A 21,841-nucleotide genomic window follows, 5' to 3' on the forward strand; every position below is an offset into this window, starting at 1 on the left:
ATGTAAACCAAGCTAGCACAACACCAGCACGCTCTCCTCCATTATTCATCTGCCCCCTTTAATGAGTTTTCCATCCACCTTCATGTCTCGACCACAATTAAGAGACAATTATTGTGTTTGTTTCATGTTCATTTTGGTTTCGCCTGGAAGCGACTCTTGGTGCAAAATGCATCTCTCCTGCATGGAGCGCTTTACAATGTAGAAAGTAACAGGAATGAGGGAGGAGGAACTAAGTAATGCAACAGGAAATGCTATGAGGGCACATATTTCAGCAGATGGGGCGCCCTAAAAAAAAAAATATATATATATATATATATATATATATATATATATATATATATACTATATATATATATATACTATATATATATATATACTGTATAGAGAGAGAGAGAGAGAGAGAGAGAGAGAGAGAGAGAGAGAGATATAACAGTTTGCTCACTTTACAGAAACTAAAAAGTGCACTTCAAAGTCTTTGGCTTGCAGAGGTCTACATTAAGGTATAGGCTACACCAAGTGGTCTGATCAAAATCTTGATGAAATTAATTAATCCTTCCTCCTCAGTGACCCTCTTTTCCTCTGACACTAAAGGACTGTCTAAGCTTTCACTGTGGTGCCAGGCCAATAGATCGCGTGTCAATCACAAGGATAATATGTTTGTTTACATACCATGATCATGAAAAGGAGCCCAGCTAAATATTTGATGGCTTCTTCGAGTTACCCAGGAACAGTCACCCTGTGACCCAGCCCAGGAGTTGGACCTCAACACAACCAGTCATTGTTAAACACTTCTGCCGAGCGCTGGCTCACGTTTGTGGGCACATGACTCAGGTGGGCAAAGCATATCAACCAAGGCACAGCACTTTCTGTACTGAAGCCTTGGCCACAAGAATGACCCTCAGCAGCAACCAATGACCCTGGGTGTCTGGGTAGTGCAGAGGTAGATTCCCTGGCCCTACCAACACGAGGATCGCAGGTTCGAGCCCCTTACCTCCGGCTTGGTTGGGCATCCATACGGGCACAATTGGCCATGTCTGCGGGTGGGAAGCCGGATCAACAGTGGGATATGTGTGATCCTGGGTCGGGGCGCCTGTACGGGGGGGAGGGGAACTAGGGGGAATACTGTGATGCTCCCACGCGTTACATCCTGCTGGTGAAATTCCTAGCTGTCAGGAGAAAAGAAGCGGCTGGCGACTGCACATGTATCAGAGGAAGCATGTGCACATGAAGATATTTACATTACAGATGTAGAGTAAGGTTGATGTTTTTGGTGATGTCACCCCCTCGCCTCTGACCTCACCTTGACGACCTGCATACATTTACACAGTTTTAGCGCAACCATAGGCGGAGTTTGACTTTTAGCTTTGGGGGGGGGCCCTTCTGCAGGAGTCAGACGCTCGTGGCCGTTTTACTTTTGAAATCTTACCCGTTTGAAGCCAGATTTAGAGGAATATCTCATTTTAAGGTTGGCATCATCATGGTCTCTCTCTAATTATTGTTTACTAAGTATAAGAATGGAAATATAAGAAATATTAGAATATGAGTAGAATTACAGAACATTAATACTCATTATTGTATGTTTAGTAATGTAATGTATATTATATAGCGCTTCACTGTTCACTGTTGCTTTTGACCGTGCTCAAAGACACTTTACAAATACGGGATAAAACAACTTTAATAAAGAGAGAAAATATTAAAATAGATGAGAGGGGGAGAGAGAGAGAAATATTATAGGTCAAAAGCAACAGTGAAAAGGTGGGTTTTGAAGGCTTTTTTGGAAAGATGACATAATGTCAGATGTGACTGGGGAGGGCATTCCTGAGGGAGAGGGCGGCTGCAGCAAGGCCCTGTCAGAGGCCCCCCTGTCACAGCTTTAGCAAAGAGATACCTGTGATGCTTGTCAAAGTGGATATACATTTTATGATCATATTCAGCCAGACAGTGGAGATGGAGATGGAATGGTGAGCATTTTTTTTTTTTTTTAACTACTGGAGGCGCCCATGAGCACAACACCCTAGTGGATAGAAATTAACCAAGCATGCATCAGCTAATACACTTCTTTGCACTGTCCATATTGGAAGCAATCAATTTGGACTTGCCACACCACTCCCATCACATACACACACACACACACACACACACACACACACACACACACACACACACACAAATCTGCTCTGTGAGCGAAGACAATGTGATACGTACAGCCCAAACAAAAGAAGAGCGAGAGACAACAGGAGAGAGTGGGATGGGAGAGTGAGCGAGCTGGAGATGAGACAGCTGTCTGCAGCCAACAAAGAGCGATTAAACGCTTAGTCATGAAAGAACAGCCCAAGCCTTTTTGTTTCTAATTTGCCGTTGTATCAGTCCAAATAGAACACTTCACAAAGATGCAGATTAAGTCATTCTCCAATATATTTTGTTGTTGTATTTGTCATTTTTTCATTCATTCATTCCCCTTTCAAAATACTGTCTCTTTTGAGAAAATGATGACAGGATGAGTTGTATAAGAATTATTGTTTGTGATTAAATTGAGTCAAAATTCTTTCTTCCCAGATTTCTCTAGCTACAACCTGTGTAGATCCTGAAACTTGACTTGTTATCATTTGAGATGTTCTGTTAAGACTGTGTTGCTTCGTACTGCATCATGCAATATATATGCTTTGTAACCCATATTCACCCACTGAACATGATTAGCCATGGTAGTATTTGAGTTTTGACTTGTGTTGGTAGTATTAGTATTAGCCATGGTAGTATTTGAGTTTTGACTTGTGTTGGTAGTATTAGTATTAGACTTGGTAGTATTAGAGTTTTGACTTGTGTTGGTAGTATTGGTATTAGCCATGGTAGTATTTGAGTTTTGACTTGTGTTGGTAGTATTAGTATTAGACTTGGTAGTATTAGAGTTTTGACTTGTGTTGGTAGTATTAGTATTAGCCATGGTAGTATTAGAGTTTTGACTTGTGTTGGTAGTATTAGTATTAGACTTGGTAGTATTTGAGTTTTGACTTGTGTTGGAAGCATTAGTATTAGACTTGGTAGTATTAGAGTTTTGACTTGTGTTGGAAGTATTAGTATTAGACTTGGTAGTATTAGAGTTTTGACTTGTGTTGGAAGTATTAGTATTAGACTTGGTAGTATTAGAGTTTTGACTTGTGTTGGTAGTATTAGTATTAGACTTGGTAGTATTAGAGTTTTGACTTGTGTTGGAAGTATTAGTATTAGACTTGGTAGTATTAGAGTTTTGACTTGTGTTGGAAGTATTAGTATTAGACTTGGTAGTATTAGAGTTTTGACTTGTGTTGGAAGTATTAGTATTAGACTTGGTAGTATTAGAGTTTTGACTTGTGTTGGTAGTATTAGTATTAGACTTGGTAGTATTAGAGTTTTGACTTGTGTTGGTAGTATTAGTATTAGACTTGGTAGTATTAGAGTTTTGACTTGTGTTGGAAGTATTAGTATTAGCCTTGGTATTATTAGAGTTTTGACTTGTGTTGGAAGTATTAGTATTAGACTTGGTAGTATTAGAGTTTTGACTTGTGTTGGTAGTATTAGTATTAGACTTGTATTAGAGTTTTGACTTGTGTTGGAAGTATTAGTATTAGCCATGGTAGTATTAGAGTTTTGACTTGTGTTGGAAGTATTAGTATTAGCCATGGTAGTATTAGAGTTTTGACTTGTGTTGGTAGTATTAGTATTAGACTTGGTAGTATTAGAGTTTTGACTTGTGTTGGAAGTATTAGTATTAGACTTGGTAGTATTTGAGTTTTGACTTGTGTTGGTAGTATTAGTATTAGACTTGGTAGTATTAGAGTTTTGACTTGTGTTGGTAGTATTAGTATTAGCCGTGGTAGTATTAGAGTTTTGCCCTGTGTGTATTTGACTGCATTGTGAAGGGAAAACAAGCCAACGTGATATTTATTTAATGATGGTTCAAGTGTTGTCAGGACAGCCGATCATGTGATCTGCATCAAAGTATTCAAAGGCAAGTTGGCTAAGATAAGGAGATGGATTCCCCTATTTACAAGCATCTAATTACCTTATCGTGCCTCCTTAAATACGTTCCATGTCTCACTCCGGCATTATTCTCGACCCTCTTCCTGCTTCCCCTGGTTCTTGCCCCATATCCCCCAGGGTTTCTCTCAGATCCCCTAAATAATGCACACAGAGTGAAGGCCTTAAAGGGGGCTGCATGATGGATGGCTCTTCTCTTTCTGGAGCGGTTGTATTCTTCTTGTGCCACAGCTTATTTATCATTTCCATAACGACACTGCTCTCAGGTGAATGTCTAAATATCTATATTTACACCAGACAACCTTTGAAAAGAGCCTGTTTTTCCATGAGCCAGTTTTAGTGTGACATCACAACATAAATGGGTCACGTACACGCCTGCTTTGAGGCTTTTGAGGCTTCTGAAAAGCCCTTTTGCACATGTAAAAAGAGCTTATTTACGCATGGTTAAATCATCAAATTGCCAGTTATCCTATCATCATCATCATCATACATACATAAAAGCCGAGCTGAGTATGCGAGCCCACGCAGCGGGCAAGCTGCAGGGCGGGCGAGGCTGCAAGGCCACACAGTGGGCGAGCATAGGAATCGAGTGCACGTAACGTGTGAGATTTCTACGGAACACGCCACCGATTTCTACAGAACACTCCACCGATTTTCAACCAGCTTTGTATCATTACAAAGTCAGTAGTATATCCGAAAACGAAAAACAGTTTTGCAGACATTCATTTAGTTGGACAGTTATTGAGAGTTGATTTGAGTTAAGTTGTGGACCATTCATGCACAAATGACATCACTGGTCCACAACTTAACTCGAGTCAACTCTCAATAACTGTCCAAGTAAATGAATGCCTGCGAAACTGTTGACAGTTTTCATACTGATGTTGTAATGCTACAAAGCTGGTTGAAAATTGTCGGAGTGTTCCTTTAACTATGCACAAATTCAGGTCTGATGTGACCATTTCACTGCGATGTCATGAGGGTTGTGAAGTAAACGGCGGAAAAACTTAAACCAGGCCATTTTAAAACAATAAAGCCCAAATCAAGAATGGCTCTAATAGAAGTGCATATAGAATGTGCACATTCTGTTCTGATTCCATCTGAAACTTTTATCAGTTTAGCTCAGGTTTTTCACCAACATCAAAACCCTAATTTCACTGCTCATTACTACTGTGATGCTGTATGTGACAATAAAACCTTGAACCTCAAAACAGTATTTAAAGCTGCTGTTTACCTCTGCAGTATCCATCTCTCTGTAGGAGCTATCTATTATTTTGCTTGTAGAAAGCAATTAATCTAGTAAACAAAAGGTTTATTCTCAAAAATGTATGATAACAGTTATAATAGTGATCGTGAAACATTAAGTCTAAACTAATTCTAAAGATGCAATTTGCAATTCTTTGTCGGATTGACTTGCTATGCTATTTTTTTTTAATTCCTCGCAAGGATCACCTCGAGAGGATACAATAGTTCCTACCTGTAACAAACTATATGCTTACATAGGATATTAAGATGTAGCTATAATGATCCCCGTGGGGAAATTGGATCATTGCAGCAGTATGGAATACAATATAAATAAGGATACAACAAAATAGGCTACTGAGGATTAAATACAGGGAGAACTCCCTGCCTGAGGACTTTTCTTTCCAACGGTGTCACACTTTCAAAAGTGTATTGTGTAAATTAGATTTGGGATTAGTATTTGAATGTCTCCTGTATCATGTGTCCCCTCCTGCCCCAGCCGATGGGAAAGATTCAATGGCCTTTACACAAAATGAATCCTATCATGTCTTCTTGCTTTGATCTCAATGTTTTTCCAATCGCTAAGAATCCTGGATTTTACAAGGTCTACAAGTCCTATTTATCATACGTTTAAAGTTGCAACTTTGCATTTTGGCAGCCACCAAGTGACAACAGATAAATGTTTGGATTTTTTGAAAGTTTGATGACTTCAGTGCCAAGAAAGTTGATAGTAAATGAAGTAAAGTTTATGTTTGTAGAAGAGGATCATAACGCATAGCTTTCCGAATGGGGGCATTTTTGGCCACGCAACCCATGCAGCATTTCCAGCATGCTAATCCAGAAATCTGTTCAGAAATCTGTCCTGAGGACTGGCATGCTCAAACAATATCAGGCCCTTAAAGTGTGACTCTGGCAAAAAATAAAGTGAGTTACTGTTCAACATTAATGCTACTAAGAAAGTAGACTCTGAGTCTGCTGCTGTGCTTCCCCATCAGTGGTCAATTACAGTGACGACAGTCTTTTATCATGGAGGTAACAACGTCTCAAGAGACAGAGAGAGAAAGAGAGCAGGGGTATATAGAGTCAATTAAGCAGCAAGAACTCAAAACGCTTTAACCGAGTGTGTTTATATCAGACAACTATTTATAGGAAATAGCCATGAACAGGCAACGAGATTACTGTCGGCCATAGAAAAGCCTATGGAAAAAGGTTTGATATAATTTCTTGTCCTGGTTGTCTCAAAAGCAGCGGGCATTTAAGATTGATTGGCTGATTGATTTTTACCCCTGAGTGGGCGTCACCTTCAGTTAATCTTTGAGCATCCTTTTCACATGATATATTCTTCAAACTTTTCTGCGAGTGTGTCTAAAATACTGAAAGGCACAGAAGGCGGGCCATAAGCCCCTTAGATGGTGACAGACTTGAAGCTGAAGACAGTCGACTGGAGCCTGGGCGATTTCAACACAGGTATCTGCAAAGTCCATGCTGCTTACTCACACTGCTGAAGTCAGGTCATGATTCCTCCTCAGAACAGTGAGCTTACTGAACTACAAGGCTTCAGCTCTTAGTATATTGTGACCCCTGGTGGTGATAAGTATACCGTTTGTATTCAACATTTTGTTAGCAACACATGTAATCTTTACCTGCTCATGACCTGGCCGTCCTGTTAGGGGGCGTTCCTCTCTGTCAGGCCCTTCACAAGGTTTCTTCCATTTGTTTTTCTTCATCTGAGGTTTTTGTAGGAATTTCTTCCTTGTTGACTTTGGGGTGTTGTTTCATTTGTGTGGTTGTTGTGAAGCTCTTTGAGACCGAGTAAGGCAGTGGTTCCAAAGTGAGGCCACCTGGAAATGAAATGGGATCACCTATTATTATTATCATTCTTATTTTGTTTATTTAATTTTTTTAAACCACACACAATTTACAACTACCGAAGATGATTACCGGTAGTAACCTGGCGCTGCCAGATGGATGGAGGTTGTTTCGGTTGTTTCACATTTGTTTCACAACCCACATTTGTGAACTCAATAGCGCCCCATCTGGCGGAGTCAGGTTAGATGATTAGCGCCACGTGAAAGATTTATTTGAGTTCTGAGTTTCAGTCAAGAATTTAAGTTAGAATACTGAGTTTGTCTGAATTCTAATAAGTAATAATAATAATGACGATGATGATGATGATAATTCTGAGAAAAAAGTCAGAAGACTTCTGAGATTAAAGTCAGAATTCTCAGATTAAAGTCAGAATTCGGAGGGGATGATATCACTGATGATTTCACCGAGGATATTACCGATGTACTGACATTTGAATCTATGGGGTCCCTAGACTTTTGTGACGTTAAGGTGTGGTCACAGGCCAAAAAAGGTTGGGAACCCCTGTAGTGTACTATAGGAGTTCCTTTGGAGGTCCAAGAACACCCCCAGCCATGAGCACTTCCCTGTTCCCACAGCCAAAGGACAGGGCAAAACACAGCTAGAGAGGAACTGAAGCCCTCCTCACAGTGATTGGCGGGAGAGATGATCAGAGGGGCAGAGTTTTCATCATCGGGACAGAAGAATGGGTAGAGTTTCTCAGTGAAGGTGCGTCCGGAGTAGATAAGAGCTGGGGGATCTATATGTTATGATTGAAAGGAGACCAGACCCTCCTCATAGTCCACATACACCCCCACCTTCTGAGGCTTCGTTTTCAGAGGGGGACAGGAGGGCCAGCATTAGCTTTACTCACTTCCATTCCTCAACCATATAGACCAGTAGCCATTCTCTGGGATCAGTGTGATGTCTCCCTTCCTGTTGATCGACCCTCTGGCCACTCCTAAAGTCCAGTCAGTTTTCCCTTTAACCTGAACTCTCTGAAAGTCTCTGAAAGCTCTGCTTTCCTAAGACACAGGCACAGTTAGAAAATCTCTCTGGGTTGTCTGGCAGATTCGCCCATACATCACACCTATTTACGTGTTTCCCATCATCAGACAGGATGAGAACACGATGTGCTGTATCAGGATCCAGAGTCACATCCACTGCATACTGCTGGACCCTCTTCAGCTCAACATCAGCACACAGCATGTCCATCTCTTTCCTAAGAGTCTCCTCCAGCGGAGCCATAGCTCTCCTCACAGTCCCCTCATATGATGAGTGGACACTGTCCAGTCCATGGTGTGGAGGAGTGTTCAGGGACCCACCTCGGATCTAAGACAGGAAGATCGACAAGCTGGTAATGGAAACCAGGCTCTTTTCCTTCGAGAGAGAGCCTGGCCTGGTGACGTGAGGTTAAAGGGATACACTAACATTTTGAGAGATTCGCCATTTGCCATATTGCCGACAGTAAATGGAGAATGTGGATGGCTTTATCGTTACTGTGCGTGCCCTACAAAGAGCGGTACAGCCCTCGCTGCTAATTAGCTTAGCACTACAATGGTAGTGAACGGTACAGCTGCCTACTCCCATTCATTCGCCTGAACAGCGCCAGAAACACTCACATGTACTGTACACGTGACTCATGCACTCACGATTGAGTGAAAATTCTAGCCTTTCTCAGTTGCTCTAAATCGGCCTTTGCTACACCATTACTGAAGCAGGTCCTATGGCATGAGGGGTACGGAGTTCCCTATGTAATGTTAGTCTTGAAGGCTGAGCTGGCTTGAAACAGTTGGTAAGATTTGTCTTTGCCTCGCTTCTCTTGATTACTGTGACAGTTTGATAATGTGTCTTCTTTTTTGCTAATCTGTTATTGTGGTGTATTCTGGACTCACGTGGTCCTGGGCCGAATTTGCCCTTGCTTTTGTTTTTTTTGTGCCCAGGTCTAATTTAAGGCATTTTGTTCATTTCTTCCAAGCATTTGGAAGAAAAACCAGCAACAAATTGATTATATTATGAAAGACCAAATGTTCAAGTGTGCTGTTATTGTGTGTAATTTAGATGTGTTGTTTCGTGAGATGGCCCCTAGTTTACGGCGGCTGGGCGTAGTTTGGAGCTTCAGGCCAATCACGTTGCTTAAACATAGCAAAATGTGTTCAATCACATCACAGCGCTTCCCATACACAGCGGTGACCCTTGGTATTGATATGCAAATTGTCCTGTGATGTCAGTTACACCCTCCCCCCACACACACCTCATCGACATTGATAACATCTAGTATTTTGTCCTCATAAATATCATGTAGCTTGTAGCTTAGCTTGCTACATTTAGCTGAGGATAGCTTCGAAGTAGTGCAGCTATATTTCAAGGTAGAGTAGCTGGTAGCTTAGCTTACTACATTTTCCAAGTAGCTTGCCCAACACTGCTGGCTGGCTACTATTTTCACCCATCTGGACATTGTATGCATCTATAGTAGGAAAACCCTGAAAGCATGTTTCTTGGGAGTTTAATTATTTGCTAATGAACAAGTCACAGTTTGGCACAAAACAGTGAAAACATGTCAGAAGGTGTATTTGCATTTTGATGCACTTTACAGACCAGATCTAGTTTTCTATACAATTATATTTTTATGCACAATAATTATAGGCAATTCTTCACATGCAATAATAAATACATTAACATATAACATTATATAACAAACATATAATACAACATGATGGCATATTATATTACAAGATACACAACACTGACAGCGTTCTTCTGAATCCGTAGCTGGAAGCCTTCAACTACATTTACATAAAATAAAATAAATATCTTTCCAATGTGCCCGAACAATGAAAATAAATGGCTTTTTCCTGAACAACGGATTTTCTTGTCTTGCATCTTTGAATGAGTGGTAATAAAAACCCAACCCTTGAGATCAGCCTGTGCCTGCACTCCAGTTTCCTGTCCTTGGTAACATGAACTCTTGGCAAGCATAGAGTAGCTGGAGCGTCAGGTCTCGTCATGTGACAAGGACATGTCATGTGACATGGATCGAGTAGCTGGAGCGTCAGGTCTCGTCATGTGACTGTAAGTAAATTGGCTTGGCCTGCTTCCTGAGGCGCTGCTGTGCTCGCAGCTTCCTGCCTTTCTGCGTTGCCAGTCCCATCGGAGGCAGGTAACTCTGCAGGAACATGGAGAGAAACATATGGAATTAAACCCCTATCAACAACAATGTCATCTACACAAACGTAGAGGAAGATACTCTGATGCATGATTAGCACTTACAGCCCTTGGATATGGGTTCCTGTAATGTAGACCTGTCAAGTGAAAGGAAAATAACAATATGAGTTGGTCGGCATCTTCAAGATCATATGAAGTCAGGATATATCTAAATCACGTGGTCATGTGAATTTCAGCATAAACATGTCAGAAAATAAATTTCAAAGCTGGTGTCACTGTCTATTAATATCTTAAGCCATTAAGATGAGTGTATTCAGATTTTTTTTCTTCCTTCTAGCAAATCTGTCTGTGACAATAATTTCAGATAACTGATTAAATCAGTATTTTGAGCTAGGGGTCAGAGCATACCACTCCTACCATGGCCTTTCACCAAATATAACCCCTAACCTCCATGTCCTAGACATCAGCCCTGGTCCCCTCAGTATACAGATGGTCCTAGACATCAGCCCTGGTCCCCTCAGTATACAGATGCTTTTTGAAGTTGTGCTCTTCTCCTGTCATAGATGCTTTAGCCCTTTCAAAGCTATCATAAAAGCTAGCTTCTATTGGAACATGCCCATGGCTAAATGGCAGCACCCATGATCTAAAAATGGAATGTACAAGAGCTGAATGTAGGAGGGAAAAATTGCCTATAGTTTAAGGACTTAAGGCCGTTACACACCAAGAGCGATGCGAATATACAGCCCGAAATTGCAATGCGAATTTTTACCCACCTGTCAATCACAGCAACAGAACACGTTGGAGCACGAATTTCTGAAAAATTGACCGTGGTCTGAAAAAATAAATACCGCAATAACGCTCTGTGAAACTCCGCCGTTGGTATGCACGGTTGCATTGACTGATATACTGTAGGTTAAAAAAACATTATTGACGTCCGAATTAATCGCCTGGAAAAAAAGAGCTCCCGGTGTGTAAGGGCCTTTACTCCTAACCTTTTACAATATAGATAGATAGATAGATAGATAGATAGATAGATAGATAGATAGATAGATAGATAGATAGATAGATAGATAGATAAATAATTAAATACTTTAAAGACAAAAATTATCGCAGTATCAACCCTACTCATACTAGTGTTTCTGCTTCCGCTGCTCTTTTTCTGCCTGGAAGAAAACACATTTTGTACAACAGAATATAACCACATGGATGGGAAAGAGTAAGACCTTTGTTGAATTATGGCTCAATAGATAAGAAATATTGTGGCATCTTTCCCACTCTTACCTATCTCTATCCTTGCTTCACATTCTTCGATGCACCTCTTTATTGATTCTTGATCTGTCAGCTTTAGATAGGCAGACAATTAGTCATATTAGCTGCCATAAATCCACTGAACTTTGGTGTCTGAGAGCAGGAGACGTTTCACACCTGTTGGTTCTGCCTGAAGAGACTGCGGGCCTCCTGAATAATGTACTTTCTCTCGGTCTCTGTGTCGCTGGTGACAGCAGTCTGTGCCTGCCAGGTCCGGGCGATGCGAAACACTCGCTTGTACAGAAGCAACACCGTCTGACGAATGGAAGCCGTCATCAGGCTCCAAGTCTGAGAAATCAGCGTGCACCTGCACAGTGAACCACATGAAGCTGTCTATTATTTATGCAGCTTTTGAAGACAGGAAAACTCAAAGCAGAGGTGGGAATTCGAGTCACATGACTTGGACTCAAGTGTGAGACTATAGTCAATTTTAATTGTTTGAGACTTGACTTGATGCATGAAGAGAAGACTTGAGACTTGATGCTACTTTGATGACTTGAAAAGGTGGATCTTGTGTTTGTGTAAATGACTTTGATTGAAAGTGATTTGTTCCACCAGACAACTGAATTTAAATTATGTTTTCTGATTTTGTATGGGACTGAATTTAATGGAGTTGAAACATCATGGAAATAACAGCCATTATGCTCTCGTGGAATCCGCTTATAGTGATCACAGTTATAGTGATCAACCGCTTATATTGATCAAAAAGCTTGGTCCAGAATCATTCCTCGTATGCTGTTTAAATAATTTGCTTATAGTGATTACTGTGAAAGTAATAGTAATATAGTGATTATAGTGAATACTGTACGTTGAAAGGGTCCATTGATACTGGCTTGTCAGTCTATTCTGATTTAATTTGGTGTTCTACATTACAGATTAGACTTGAGACACGTGCCTCAAGACAGTGGTGCAAAGTTGCCTTGTTTATATTTTTGGCAGGGGTTTTACATACTGTACACAGTGTTTATTACTGATATAAACCATGTAAAGTAGGCTTTTGGCTGGGGTCTTCAGCGTTCTGGTGTGTTTCCATTACTCACCATTAGATGGCACTAAAACATAAACACGTCTGTTTTGCATACACAGTTCAACTTCACCATGACTGAAATGAGTCAGAGAAATGAGTCTGCTGTGTTGAGCTGAAGGATGTAAGAGTTATTGAGAATAGTGTCGTTGCTTGGTTCCTATTAGATACAGATGTAATAATATATCGATTCTGTTACCAAACAAACCATTGGGTAATACCTGTGCGTCACTTGTATTTAACGTGAACGTTAGCACGTATTCCTCAAACTGGGTATCTGCTGTTGACGAACGAAGGTCAAATTAGAAAGTAAGTGCGATTTGTCTTAGCAACCAGCATTTCTGTTGTCACACACACACAAGGCAAATACAGTTTTTAAACGTAAAACTTGACCTACCCAGCTGAAGAGATGGCCAGTAGCAAGTAGTCAGTCAATCAGCATCACGTTGTCGCCTAGTGATGACGTTATCACCGAAACTGGCTAAACCATGGATGTGTACACTGCTAACGAGTGCTAAACGGGAGCGTTGAAAGACGAGACAACGGAGAGAAAAAACTAAACTAAATGAATGTCTCTACTTTCCGTCGAACAGTTTTACAACGGGAGGTGTGTATGTTTCCCACTTGCTAAGTTACATGTCTCCAGTGGCTGAAGAGAAGACCCTCAGTAAAGATCAATGATCAAAGGTGGTTAGAGGTAACGTTATAGCTGTATTCTTTCAAATTGCCCTTAAAAGACTAACGCTAAACATGGCCTTTGCTAAATGGTTTCATGTAGACTTGGCGTTAGTTATATATCTGAATGTAAGATGGTAAATTATTAACAAATTAATCGTATCGCTGCCATCCCTGGGATGAGATCAGCTGTTTGTGTTTGCTAGATGGAGGAAGTGATGCAGGGAAAATTTCCCATAATGTAGCTAACGTTACACTACACTCTCAATGACTAACATAAAGGGGAAGCACAATGAAACTGTCTGCTTTTAGTCATAGAGGGTTTAGGGTTTGGGTCTTTTAACTCACTTCAGTGAGCGGACAAGATTGCAAGTGGATTCAAAAGTGTATAGGGATAGCAAGCTGTATCTGTTTTCTAAAAATCCAAGCAAAACTCGACATGATGTGGAAGTTGCTTGCCAGCTGCTAGCTAATTAGCTTAGCCTCGACGAGTTTGCCTCAGTTCTTGGCTGGTCTTTAACGCTAACGTTAGCTTGGCTAACTTATTAACTGGCGTTAACATTAAGTTACTTATTTGGCTTGACATTCCTGTAGTGATGTACCACCGATTCCACACGATATATGTTTTTAAAATGGTAAGTTTCCTCACCTGTATATTTTCTGTGTTCTTGTTGGCTGGATCGAAAGACCTAACGCTAGCTGCTAACTTTTCGTTATGCTCGCCAACCAAGCTAACGCTAGCTATGGCGACGACGCCAGGGCCAGGCAGTTTGGATGCAAATGGCCCGGTGGCGGTGATGTCTCCTTTGCGATTCATATCAACAACAGCTTCATAGAGGAACATTAGCAACTGACCAATAATAAAAAGAAAAATACTAACTACGTTGTAACGTTAGTCAGTCAATACATTGCCCAACATGACCTTTTAAGTTGGCGTGAGTGTATTTAAAAGCTATCTAACTTGATCGTGTTTGTACTTGACATGAATGCCACCTAACCTAACTTGGCTAATAATGTTTAGAGATAGCTGCTAACGTTGAGAATCCAAATGTATAACGGCATGATAGTCACTGCTACATAGCAATCAAGTCGTTCGTATTTTATTTCAATTGGCATACTGTGACGTTGCAGGAGTAACGTTAACGCTAGCTGTAAACTGTCAGTAGCAGCTTCGATATATGTCTGACTAACCTAGCATGCTAGCTAGCTAAGCTAGATAGTAAAAAATTAAACGTTAAAACCTAGCTAACGGTTAGACCTTCAAGCTTTAATTATATTTAGCCTGGATGTACCAGATAGACTGTTGCCTTTACATGCTCGGTGTAATGAGCTATAGAAACTGAAACGGGATTTTTGATATTTTAATTGTACTTATCTAAACCACTCGACTTCTCGAGGAAGTTAAACTATTACGTGGCTAAAGAAGTGAAATCATGGCTTTTACAACGACTAAGGGTGATCATGAAATGTTTGAGTCATTGGGATATTTTTGTGAGAGAGGTTCCATAATATAACATTATTCCTTATATTCTGGACACCCTGTGCAAAGCATACCGACCCCAGTGCCAGAGATCTATGGCTGACTTTACACTGCGAAACTTTCAGTTGGTTGAAACTGCAACAGTTGCAAAACTTAACTTTGTGAAACTAGTTTCATGCAACAGCCAATCAAAACACTGATAAGTAGGCTATTAATGCACTGGTGGCTCTCTTCCTATTCTCCGGGACAGCCATAATGAAGGAAGGTAGCCCGGCAGTAGAAAACCTGATAGAACATGTCCAAATTGATATTATCCAGCTAGAAAATGACACAAAATAAGATACAAAAATGCAAGTTACAATGACACGCCCCACTTGATACAATATAATCTACTGTAGCGAGAGAGAAAAAGTAAAAACAATAATGACAGATGAAACATTACCAATCTGGCTAGCTTATTTTAGTGGAACAAACTACCGTGTTGCATGAGACTTGATTATTTGTGAATTGCTGCATGCTAAGGTTTAGATATCATAAATAACTGATCTTGGGTTAAACAAAGCTGCTTTGTTGATCTCAAATGACAAATTCATGGCATGTTGACAAAAATGGCTGTGCAGGATTGGGAAAGACAAGCTATCACATTCTGCTTATGATGACAGGATCGTGTGTCTTTCAGCATTGCGGATGTCAAGGTCACAACAATGCAGCAGAATAGGACGACACTTTCATCTAGAATGGCAACTGCCATCTGAGGAATTGTCTGTGAGTAACTTGCTACTTTACTATTCACCCTGCTATTAATTATTAAATTATTAAACTAGTTGCTATAGCATCTAGAGCACACATGGGCAAAATGCGACCCCAGGGCTGGGCCATCTCAATCCGGCCCCCAACTTCCTCAGACAAAAACAAAACAACAACCCCCAAAAACTCAATAAAGGGCAGAATTATGTTAATAAAGCTCATCTGCTACAGCCATTGGATTTGTATCACTATTTTATTGAGTTGAGAGAGTGTTGGCAGGTATGATCTCCAATGTGGGGCCCTTCGCTTACTTGATGTAAGTCAGTATGGCACTCTGGAAAAAAAATTGTTGCCCACCCCTGGTCTAGAGCATCATTGCAGAGAGCTACACTCTTATGACCTTGAAGTATTTATTTTAAAATCTCCTCTTTACCCTCAGGGCCTGAGGGCATGTTGAGACGTCTCACCAGGCCAGGGCAGAGGCGTCTAGGTGGTTTGGACGGGGCCTGAAGGAGGGGAGGACAGACGGAAGAGGGACCAGGGAGAGAGACATGGGCCAGTGTGTCACCAAGTGTAAGAATCCGACGTCCTCGCTCGGCAGCAAGAGTGGAGACAAGGAGAGTGGCTCCAAGTCCCACCACAAGAAAGGGGGTAGTGCAGGCGGTGGGGGAGGACACAAGGAAGAGCCCAGTGCCCCGTGTAGCAAAGCCCCCAGCGAGCTGTCCAATGGCACCAAGGACATGGTCACGGTGGAGACGCCTGTCATCCCCACAGTGATGGGAGACCCCCGTAAGGAAGAGTGCCTGGTGGATGGAGATGGGCTATCGCTGCTGCGCATCGAAGAGCTGTTCTGCTGCTATAAGGATGAGCAGGAAGATGCCATTTTGGAGGAGGGCATGGAGAGGTTTTGCAACGACCTGTGCGTAGACCCCGCAGAGTTTCGCGTGCTTGTTCTCGCCTGGAAGTTTCAGGCAGCCACCATGTGCAAGTTTACAAGGTAAGATGGGGTTGTGGGGTGTGTAATTGGGGAGGTATTAGTAGGATGACCAGCTTGTTGCTGCCCTCACCTCTGGTCACTTTATAAGATGGAAACCGCCTCCTATCTCTGCACTGTCTGACCTCCTGCTCCGCAGTCTTTCACTGTGCAGCAGTCCATCAACCTCACCCTCACCACTCAGTTTTCAGCAACTGAACTCTACACACAACTGCCCACTGACAGGTAGGGAGCCCACAGCCCACTGACAGGTAGGGAGCCCACAGCCCACTGACGGGTAGGGAGCTCACAGCCCACTGACGGGTAGCGAGCCCACAGCCCACTGACAGGTAGGGAGCCCACAGCCCACTGACGGGTAGGGAGCCCACAGCCCACTCACAGGTAGGGAGCACACAGCCCACTGACAGGTAGGGGCCACACTGACAGGTAGGGAGCCCACAGCCCACTCACAGGTAGGGGCCTCACTGACAGGTAGGGAGCCCACAGCCCACTCACAGGTAGGGGCCTCACTGACAGGTAGGGAGCCCACAGCCCACTCACAGGTAGGGGCCACACTGACAGGTAGGGGTCACACTGACAGGTAGGGAGCCCACAGCCCACTCACAGGTAGGGTCCACACTGACAGGTAGGAAGCCCACAGCCCACTCACAGGTAGGGGCCACACTGACAGGTAGGGAGCCCACAGCCCACTCACAGGTAGGGGCCTCACTGACAGGTAGGGAGCCCACAGCCCACTCACAGGTAGGGGCCACACTGACAGGTAGGGGTCACACTGACAGGTAGGGAGCCCACAGCCCACTCACAGGTAGGGTCCACACTGACAGGTAGGGAGCCCACAGCCCACTCACAGGTAGGGGCCACACTGACAGGTAGGGAGCACACAGCCCACTCACAGGTAGGAAGCCCACAGCCCACTCACAGGTAGGGGCCACACTGACAGGTAGGGAGCCCACAGCCCACTCACAGGTAGGGGCCCCACTGACAGGTAGGGAGCCCACAGCCCACTCACAGGTAGGGGCCCCACTCACAGGTAGGGGCCCCACTCACAGGTAGGGAGCCCACAGCCCACTCACAGGTAGGGCCCCCACTCACAGGTAGGAAGCACACAGCCCACTCACAGGTAGGGGCCACACTGACAGGTAGGGAGCCCACAGCCCACTCACAGGTAGGGCCCCCACTCACAGGTAGGAAGCACACAGCCCACTCAGAGTTAGGGGCCCCACTGACAGCTAGGAAGCACACAACCCCCTCAGGTAAGGGCCACACTGACAGGTAGGGAGCCCACAGCCCACTCACAGGTAGGGGCCACCCTGACAGGTAGGGAGCCCACAGCCCACTGACAGGTAGGGAGCACACAGCCCACTGACAGGTAGGGAGCACACAGCCCACTCACAGGTAGGGGCCACACTGACAGTACAGTGTGGGACGGGTAGTAGGCAACAGGGAGGAGAGCAGCCAGGCTCAGTGAAGCTCTGCCCGGCCAGTCGCCACGAAGAAATGCCGCGGCTCGGCTGCCGGGCCTAGCGGGAGACTTAGCGTCTTTTATTTCTTTCAAAACAACTGAAAATGGCCGTCTTATTCAGGCTGAGCAAGGAGATCGATTTTATTTCACCGGAGGCTGAAGCATAGCTAGTATACTGTATGGCTGAAGGCAGCAAAAGACTCCTGGAAATAACAGGATAGTTTGGGAAATAATGTTTTACACACAAGAGAAACTGGTATCCAGAGACACAGTAAACACGATTCTGCCTGAGCAATCAGTCGTCTGCAGTGTTTTCACGTCACCGTGTGGTACCGGGTCCACAGCCCTGGAACCTCGACACAGGTGGTACTAGAAAAAGTACGACTCAACCCGGGTTGTCCCGGTTTTTGACGGGTGGAACGCTATGAAAAAGTGACTTGAGCTGGGCGGAGCCGCGCCAGTACCATTGGTGGAAATGGGCTATTGGTGTCAGAGATGAATAGGACTGCCTGCTGGCTGGGTCACTTGTCACAGCTCCCCCTCTCTCATTTTGAACTCAGCACTTTTCTATCCAGAGGCTATTCAGGATCGAGCTATTCTCTGGTTAGGAACATGTTTCATTGTCAGCTGTTGCTTACTGAAGCCATTATATTACATGTGATTTTGAAAAGCCTACATTGTTGTAGGGGTTAGATACCAAAGCATATCTGCCTGCTGAAGTGAAAGTACTGTTTCAGTTATACTAACTGACAACTTATTTCCCACGGCACTTTTCTCTTGCTTACTTTGTAGAAATTGCAAGGATCTAGGCTGGGCTTCTTTCTTTGTCCAGTTGATGTTTGTTGTATTCCTGCAGTTTGCTGTTTAGTGTTGATGTGATATGACTTTTAAGAGGTTTTACTGTAGCTCTCGGCAGCTTTAGGTATTAGCTAGGTCCAGTCCACTGCTGCTCACCTCGTACAGCTTTGTTGTGGTGACTTTACTTCTGGGCCCCATCTTCTTGAGTGAAATGCTTACGGTCATTCTGTTTTCCTTGTGTCATCAGGAAGGAGTTTGTGGAGGGCTGCAGGGCCATCCAGGCAGACAGCCTCGAGGGCATCTGCTCACGTTTCCCTTTCATGCTGCTGGAGGCCCAGGGCGAGGAGAGCTTCAAGGACCTGTACCGCTTCACCTTCCAGTTTGGCCTGGACGCCGACGAGGGCCAGCGCTCGCTGCAGCGCGACATCGCCATCGCCCTGTGGCGCCTGGTTTTCACACAGGACATGCCCGCCATCCTGGAGCGCTGGCTGGACTTCCTGGGAGAGAACCCCTCGGGCGTGCGGGGCATCTCGCGGGACACGTGGAACATGTTCCTCAACTTCACACAGGCGATCGGGCCTGAGCTGAGCAACTACAGCGAGGACGAGGCCTGGCCCAGCCTATTCGACACCTTCGTGGAGTGGGAGATGGAACGACGGAGAAAAGAGGAGGAGGCACTGAGGGCAAAGGTCAAGGAGGACGAGGGGAGATGTACTGAGACTGAGGGTTCTCCCACCACTGACAGACTCGAAACAGAGGGCAGCCGCGGCTCACAGACCTGGGGGGGCCACTGAACGGGAGATGAGAAATACTTGGGGAGGGAGGGGAAGGATATGACCTATAAGTGAACTGTACATCTGTGAATCATTTGATGAATATTAGTATTACCATTACCGCTATTCATTTCTCTCTCCTTTTCGGTTGGGGTGGGATTCCCACTTTGCAACCTTATTTTCTGGTTATTGAAAGGGCTCTAGGAACTGTTGTGTTTTAAGCACTTCTATTTAAGTTATTGTTTTACTTTTCTCTCTATTTCTCCTTCCATGTGTATTTAGTAATTGGGCATAGGTCCATTTTAATCTTCACCCAGCCACCCATAACCCAATCTGGGACAGCCCTACCTTTTTCCCTGGCTTCCTGTACAGCGCACCTCACCTCTCACCGTCACTTCCTTTTCCCCGTCCGTTTCGCCTATTCGCTAATAACATTAACGCAAAAACACACTGCATAGATGACGTCAACTCGTCTCACAACAACGGTGGAAAATGACGAGGTGTAGTTGTTGTGACTAGTAGTATCGCCAAAGTCGCGGCGCAAGTTGTTATTCAGACTGTAAACAGTGGAGCACGGACGCGGAAAAGGAAGTGAGGGTGGCAGGAGAGGCGCGCTGTACAGGAAGCTGGGGGAAAAGGTAGGCCTGTCCCAGAGTCTATTTTTTCAAATAAAAATAGACTGGCTTCCCAGATTGCCCATAACCCTGCAGAGTTAAGTAAAGGCTTGCTTTAAAAACGGGCGACAGAAAGCCATACCTTTTCCCGTGAGCATCATTTGACAGCTCATTCTGACCTAGTAACACTGGTGGTGATATGACTTTTTGTACAAAGGAAATAAGCTTGCCTCATATTTGCATAAAGAAGAAGGGAAATTGGGACAACCTATCTGCTATCTGTCTGACCATCAAAACAAGAGTATTAGCTTGAGGGTCAGAGTCGGTGAAATCATCTTGATTGGACTTATCATATCAATTCAGAATTAGATGCTTTATGATGATTTTATCTTGCAGTGTAGTGAGGATGAATTGGTTGCACTTTTATTGCCATGACAACTGTTGGCCTGCAAGTAAGTATATGGCAAACAGTACTATATTCAAATTCTGTCCCGGGGCATTTTATCTTTGGAGCTGATACAAATGACAACTACATTTGTGTCTTTGATTCATCAAAGTTGAAATATCTATTAAAATTTCAAGTTGATTTCTTTGAAAACAAACCCACCTCTCTTCTGTATTGAGTGTTTATTGAGTGCTACATGTGCTGAGGAGTGCAATTAAATGGCTTAGCTTATTTCACCAGCCAGGGCTGCGCTCCATTTAGCATCTACCCTTTTGATGTTGAGCGATGGTCAAGAAGTGGGTAGCTGTATACACCACAAGGATGCTGGCTTTTCTCAACTGCCTCATTGATCTTATCTATCCAGTATTTGGAAATCTGTCAACTCCACAACAGGCTAAAGCTAGGTCTTGCTCATTTCTGGACAGTAGATGCCTGTACCTCGGCTACATTCAGGACTGTTACATTGGGCGCTAAGCAGAGTTTATATTGTTTACCTTCAAGAGTTTGGAAATCTTTACATCCTTGAACTGCTATACAGTAATATAGTGTGCGCACTTCAAAAATATGTTGACTGCTGGTGATGGTTGTATTGAAAATGCACAAAAGCCAATGCCCTGCTAAGTCGCTATACTAGCAATGCTTTGCCGAGAGATTGATGTCAGCCACGTTATTTGTTTTAAAACGTTCAAAAAAACTGTTGAATGATCTTAACATAGGCTAGCGGCTAGGGTGTTTTGGGATGAGCATGTGATTGTTAACCAGATACTAGGCTGGCTCATCAAGAGCCTGACTGGGTCCAGGGTGGTAAGAGCCGAGGGTGCCCATAACAGATCCGTGAGGTTTTCATCTACAATGGTTTTGATTTCAAACCCCTCTTTGTCCTTTTTATATGAAATGTATTGATTTATAATGAATAAAAACAGTGTTGAACTTTTGACTGTGGACCACGAAATTCTCCTGTGTGGTTTTAATTCAAAGACATGCTCATAATTTGTATACCACACTTCTGCTCTGCCTCAGTAGTGTACTCTGCACTAGTCCCATCAAGTTTGGCTTTGGGGTGAAAAGAGGTTTTGTGATCACCTGATATTCTGAATTGTCAACTGGTCCACTCATTTCCATTTCCATTTCCATCAAGAGCAGCCAAACTCAACTCGGATTCGAAGGTCTGGACTATTGATGGTAAATAGTGGACCCAGGCAAGTTTTGTGAGTCATTAGGCATTTGGAGCTGCGGGTGGCCACAGATGATGTTGGCC

The 21,841-nt window shown here is 43.5% G+C and overlaps 2 protein-coding genes across 5 annotated transcripts; one reads left to right on the forward strand and one right to left on the reverse strand.

The window, feature by feature from the left end:
- Window positions 1-9,652: 9,652 nt before the first annotated feature.
- lyrm1 (LYR motif containing 1) lies at window positions 9,653-13,024 on the reverse strand. The gene is made up of 5 exons (XM_083634975.1): window positions 12,993-13,024; window positions 11,689-11,878; window positions 11,545-11,605; window positions 10,369-10,400; window positions 9,653-10,264 (listed from the first exon to the last, which is right to left on the reverse strand). Exons 2-5 carry the CDS (start codon window positions 11,845-11,847, stop codon window positions 10,151-10,153), a joined length of 366 nt encoding a protein of 121 aa, XP_083491101.1. The 5' UTR covers window positions 11,848-11,878; window positions 12,993-13,024; the 3' UTR covers window positions 9,653-10,150.
- A 51-nt stretch (window positions 13,025-13,075) lies between these two features.
- On the forward strand, window positions 13,076-21,464 carry dcun1d3 (defective in cullin neddylation 1 domain containing 3). 4 transcript variants are annotated; one of them, XM_083635363.1, is made up of 4 exons: window positions 13,076-13,202; window positions 15,430-15,515; window positions 15,937-16,494; window positions 18,999-21,464. In XM_083635363.1, exons 3-4 carry the CDS (start codon window positions 16,049-16,051, stop codon window positions 19,543-19,545), a joined length of 993 nt encoding a protein of 330 aa, XP_083491489.1. In that variant the 5' UTR covers window positions 13,076-13,202; window positions 15,430-15,515; window positions 15,937-16,048; the 3' UTR covers window positions 19,546-21,464. The 4 variants fall into 4 exon arrangements, with proteins under 4 accessions (XP_083491489.1, XP_083491488.1, XP_083491491.1 ...); XM_083635362.1 differs by having other exon boundaries at window positions 13,114-13,292; XM_083635364.1 differs by lacking the exon at window positions 13,076-13,202 and adding an exon at window positions 13,564-13,905.
- The last annotated feature ends 377 nt before the right edge of the window (window positions 21,465-21,841 follow it).

The sequence above is a fragment of the Poromitra crassiceps genome (genome assembly GCF_964638095.1).
Source record: "Poromitra crassiceps genome assembly, chromosome: 4".
NCBI lineage: Eukaryota > Metazoa > Chordata > Actinopteri > Beryciformes > Melamphaidae > Poromitra > Poromitra crassiceps.

Coding starts and splice junctions, on each gene's coding strand:
- lyrm1 (XM_083634975.1), bottom strand. CDS start 11,847: ATGACGGCTTCCATTCGTCAGACGGTGTTGCTTCTGTACAAGCGAGTG. Junction 10,401..11,544: donor TGAAGCAAGGATAGAGATAG/GTAAGAGTGGGA, acceptor TTCACTTGACAG/GTCTACATTACAGGAACCCA. Junction 10,265..10,368: donor GGAACCCATATCCAAGGGCT/GTAAGTGCTAAT, acceptor ATGTTCCTGCAG/AGTTACCTGCCTCCGATGGG.
- dcun1d3 (XM_083635363.1), top strand. CDS start 16,049: ATGGGCCAGTGTGTCACCAAGTGTAAGAATCCGACGTCCTCGCTCGGC. Junction 16,495..18,998: donor ACCATGTGCAAGTTTACAAG/GTAAGATGGGGT, acceptor TTGTGTCATCAG/GAAGGAGTTTGTGGAGGGCT.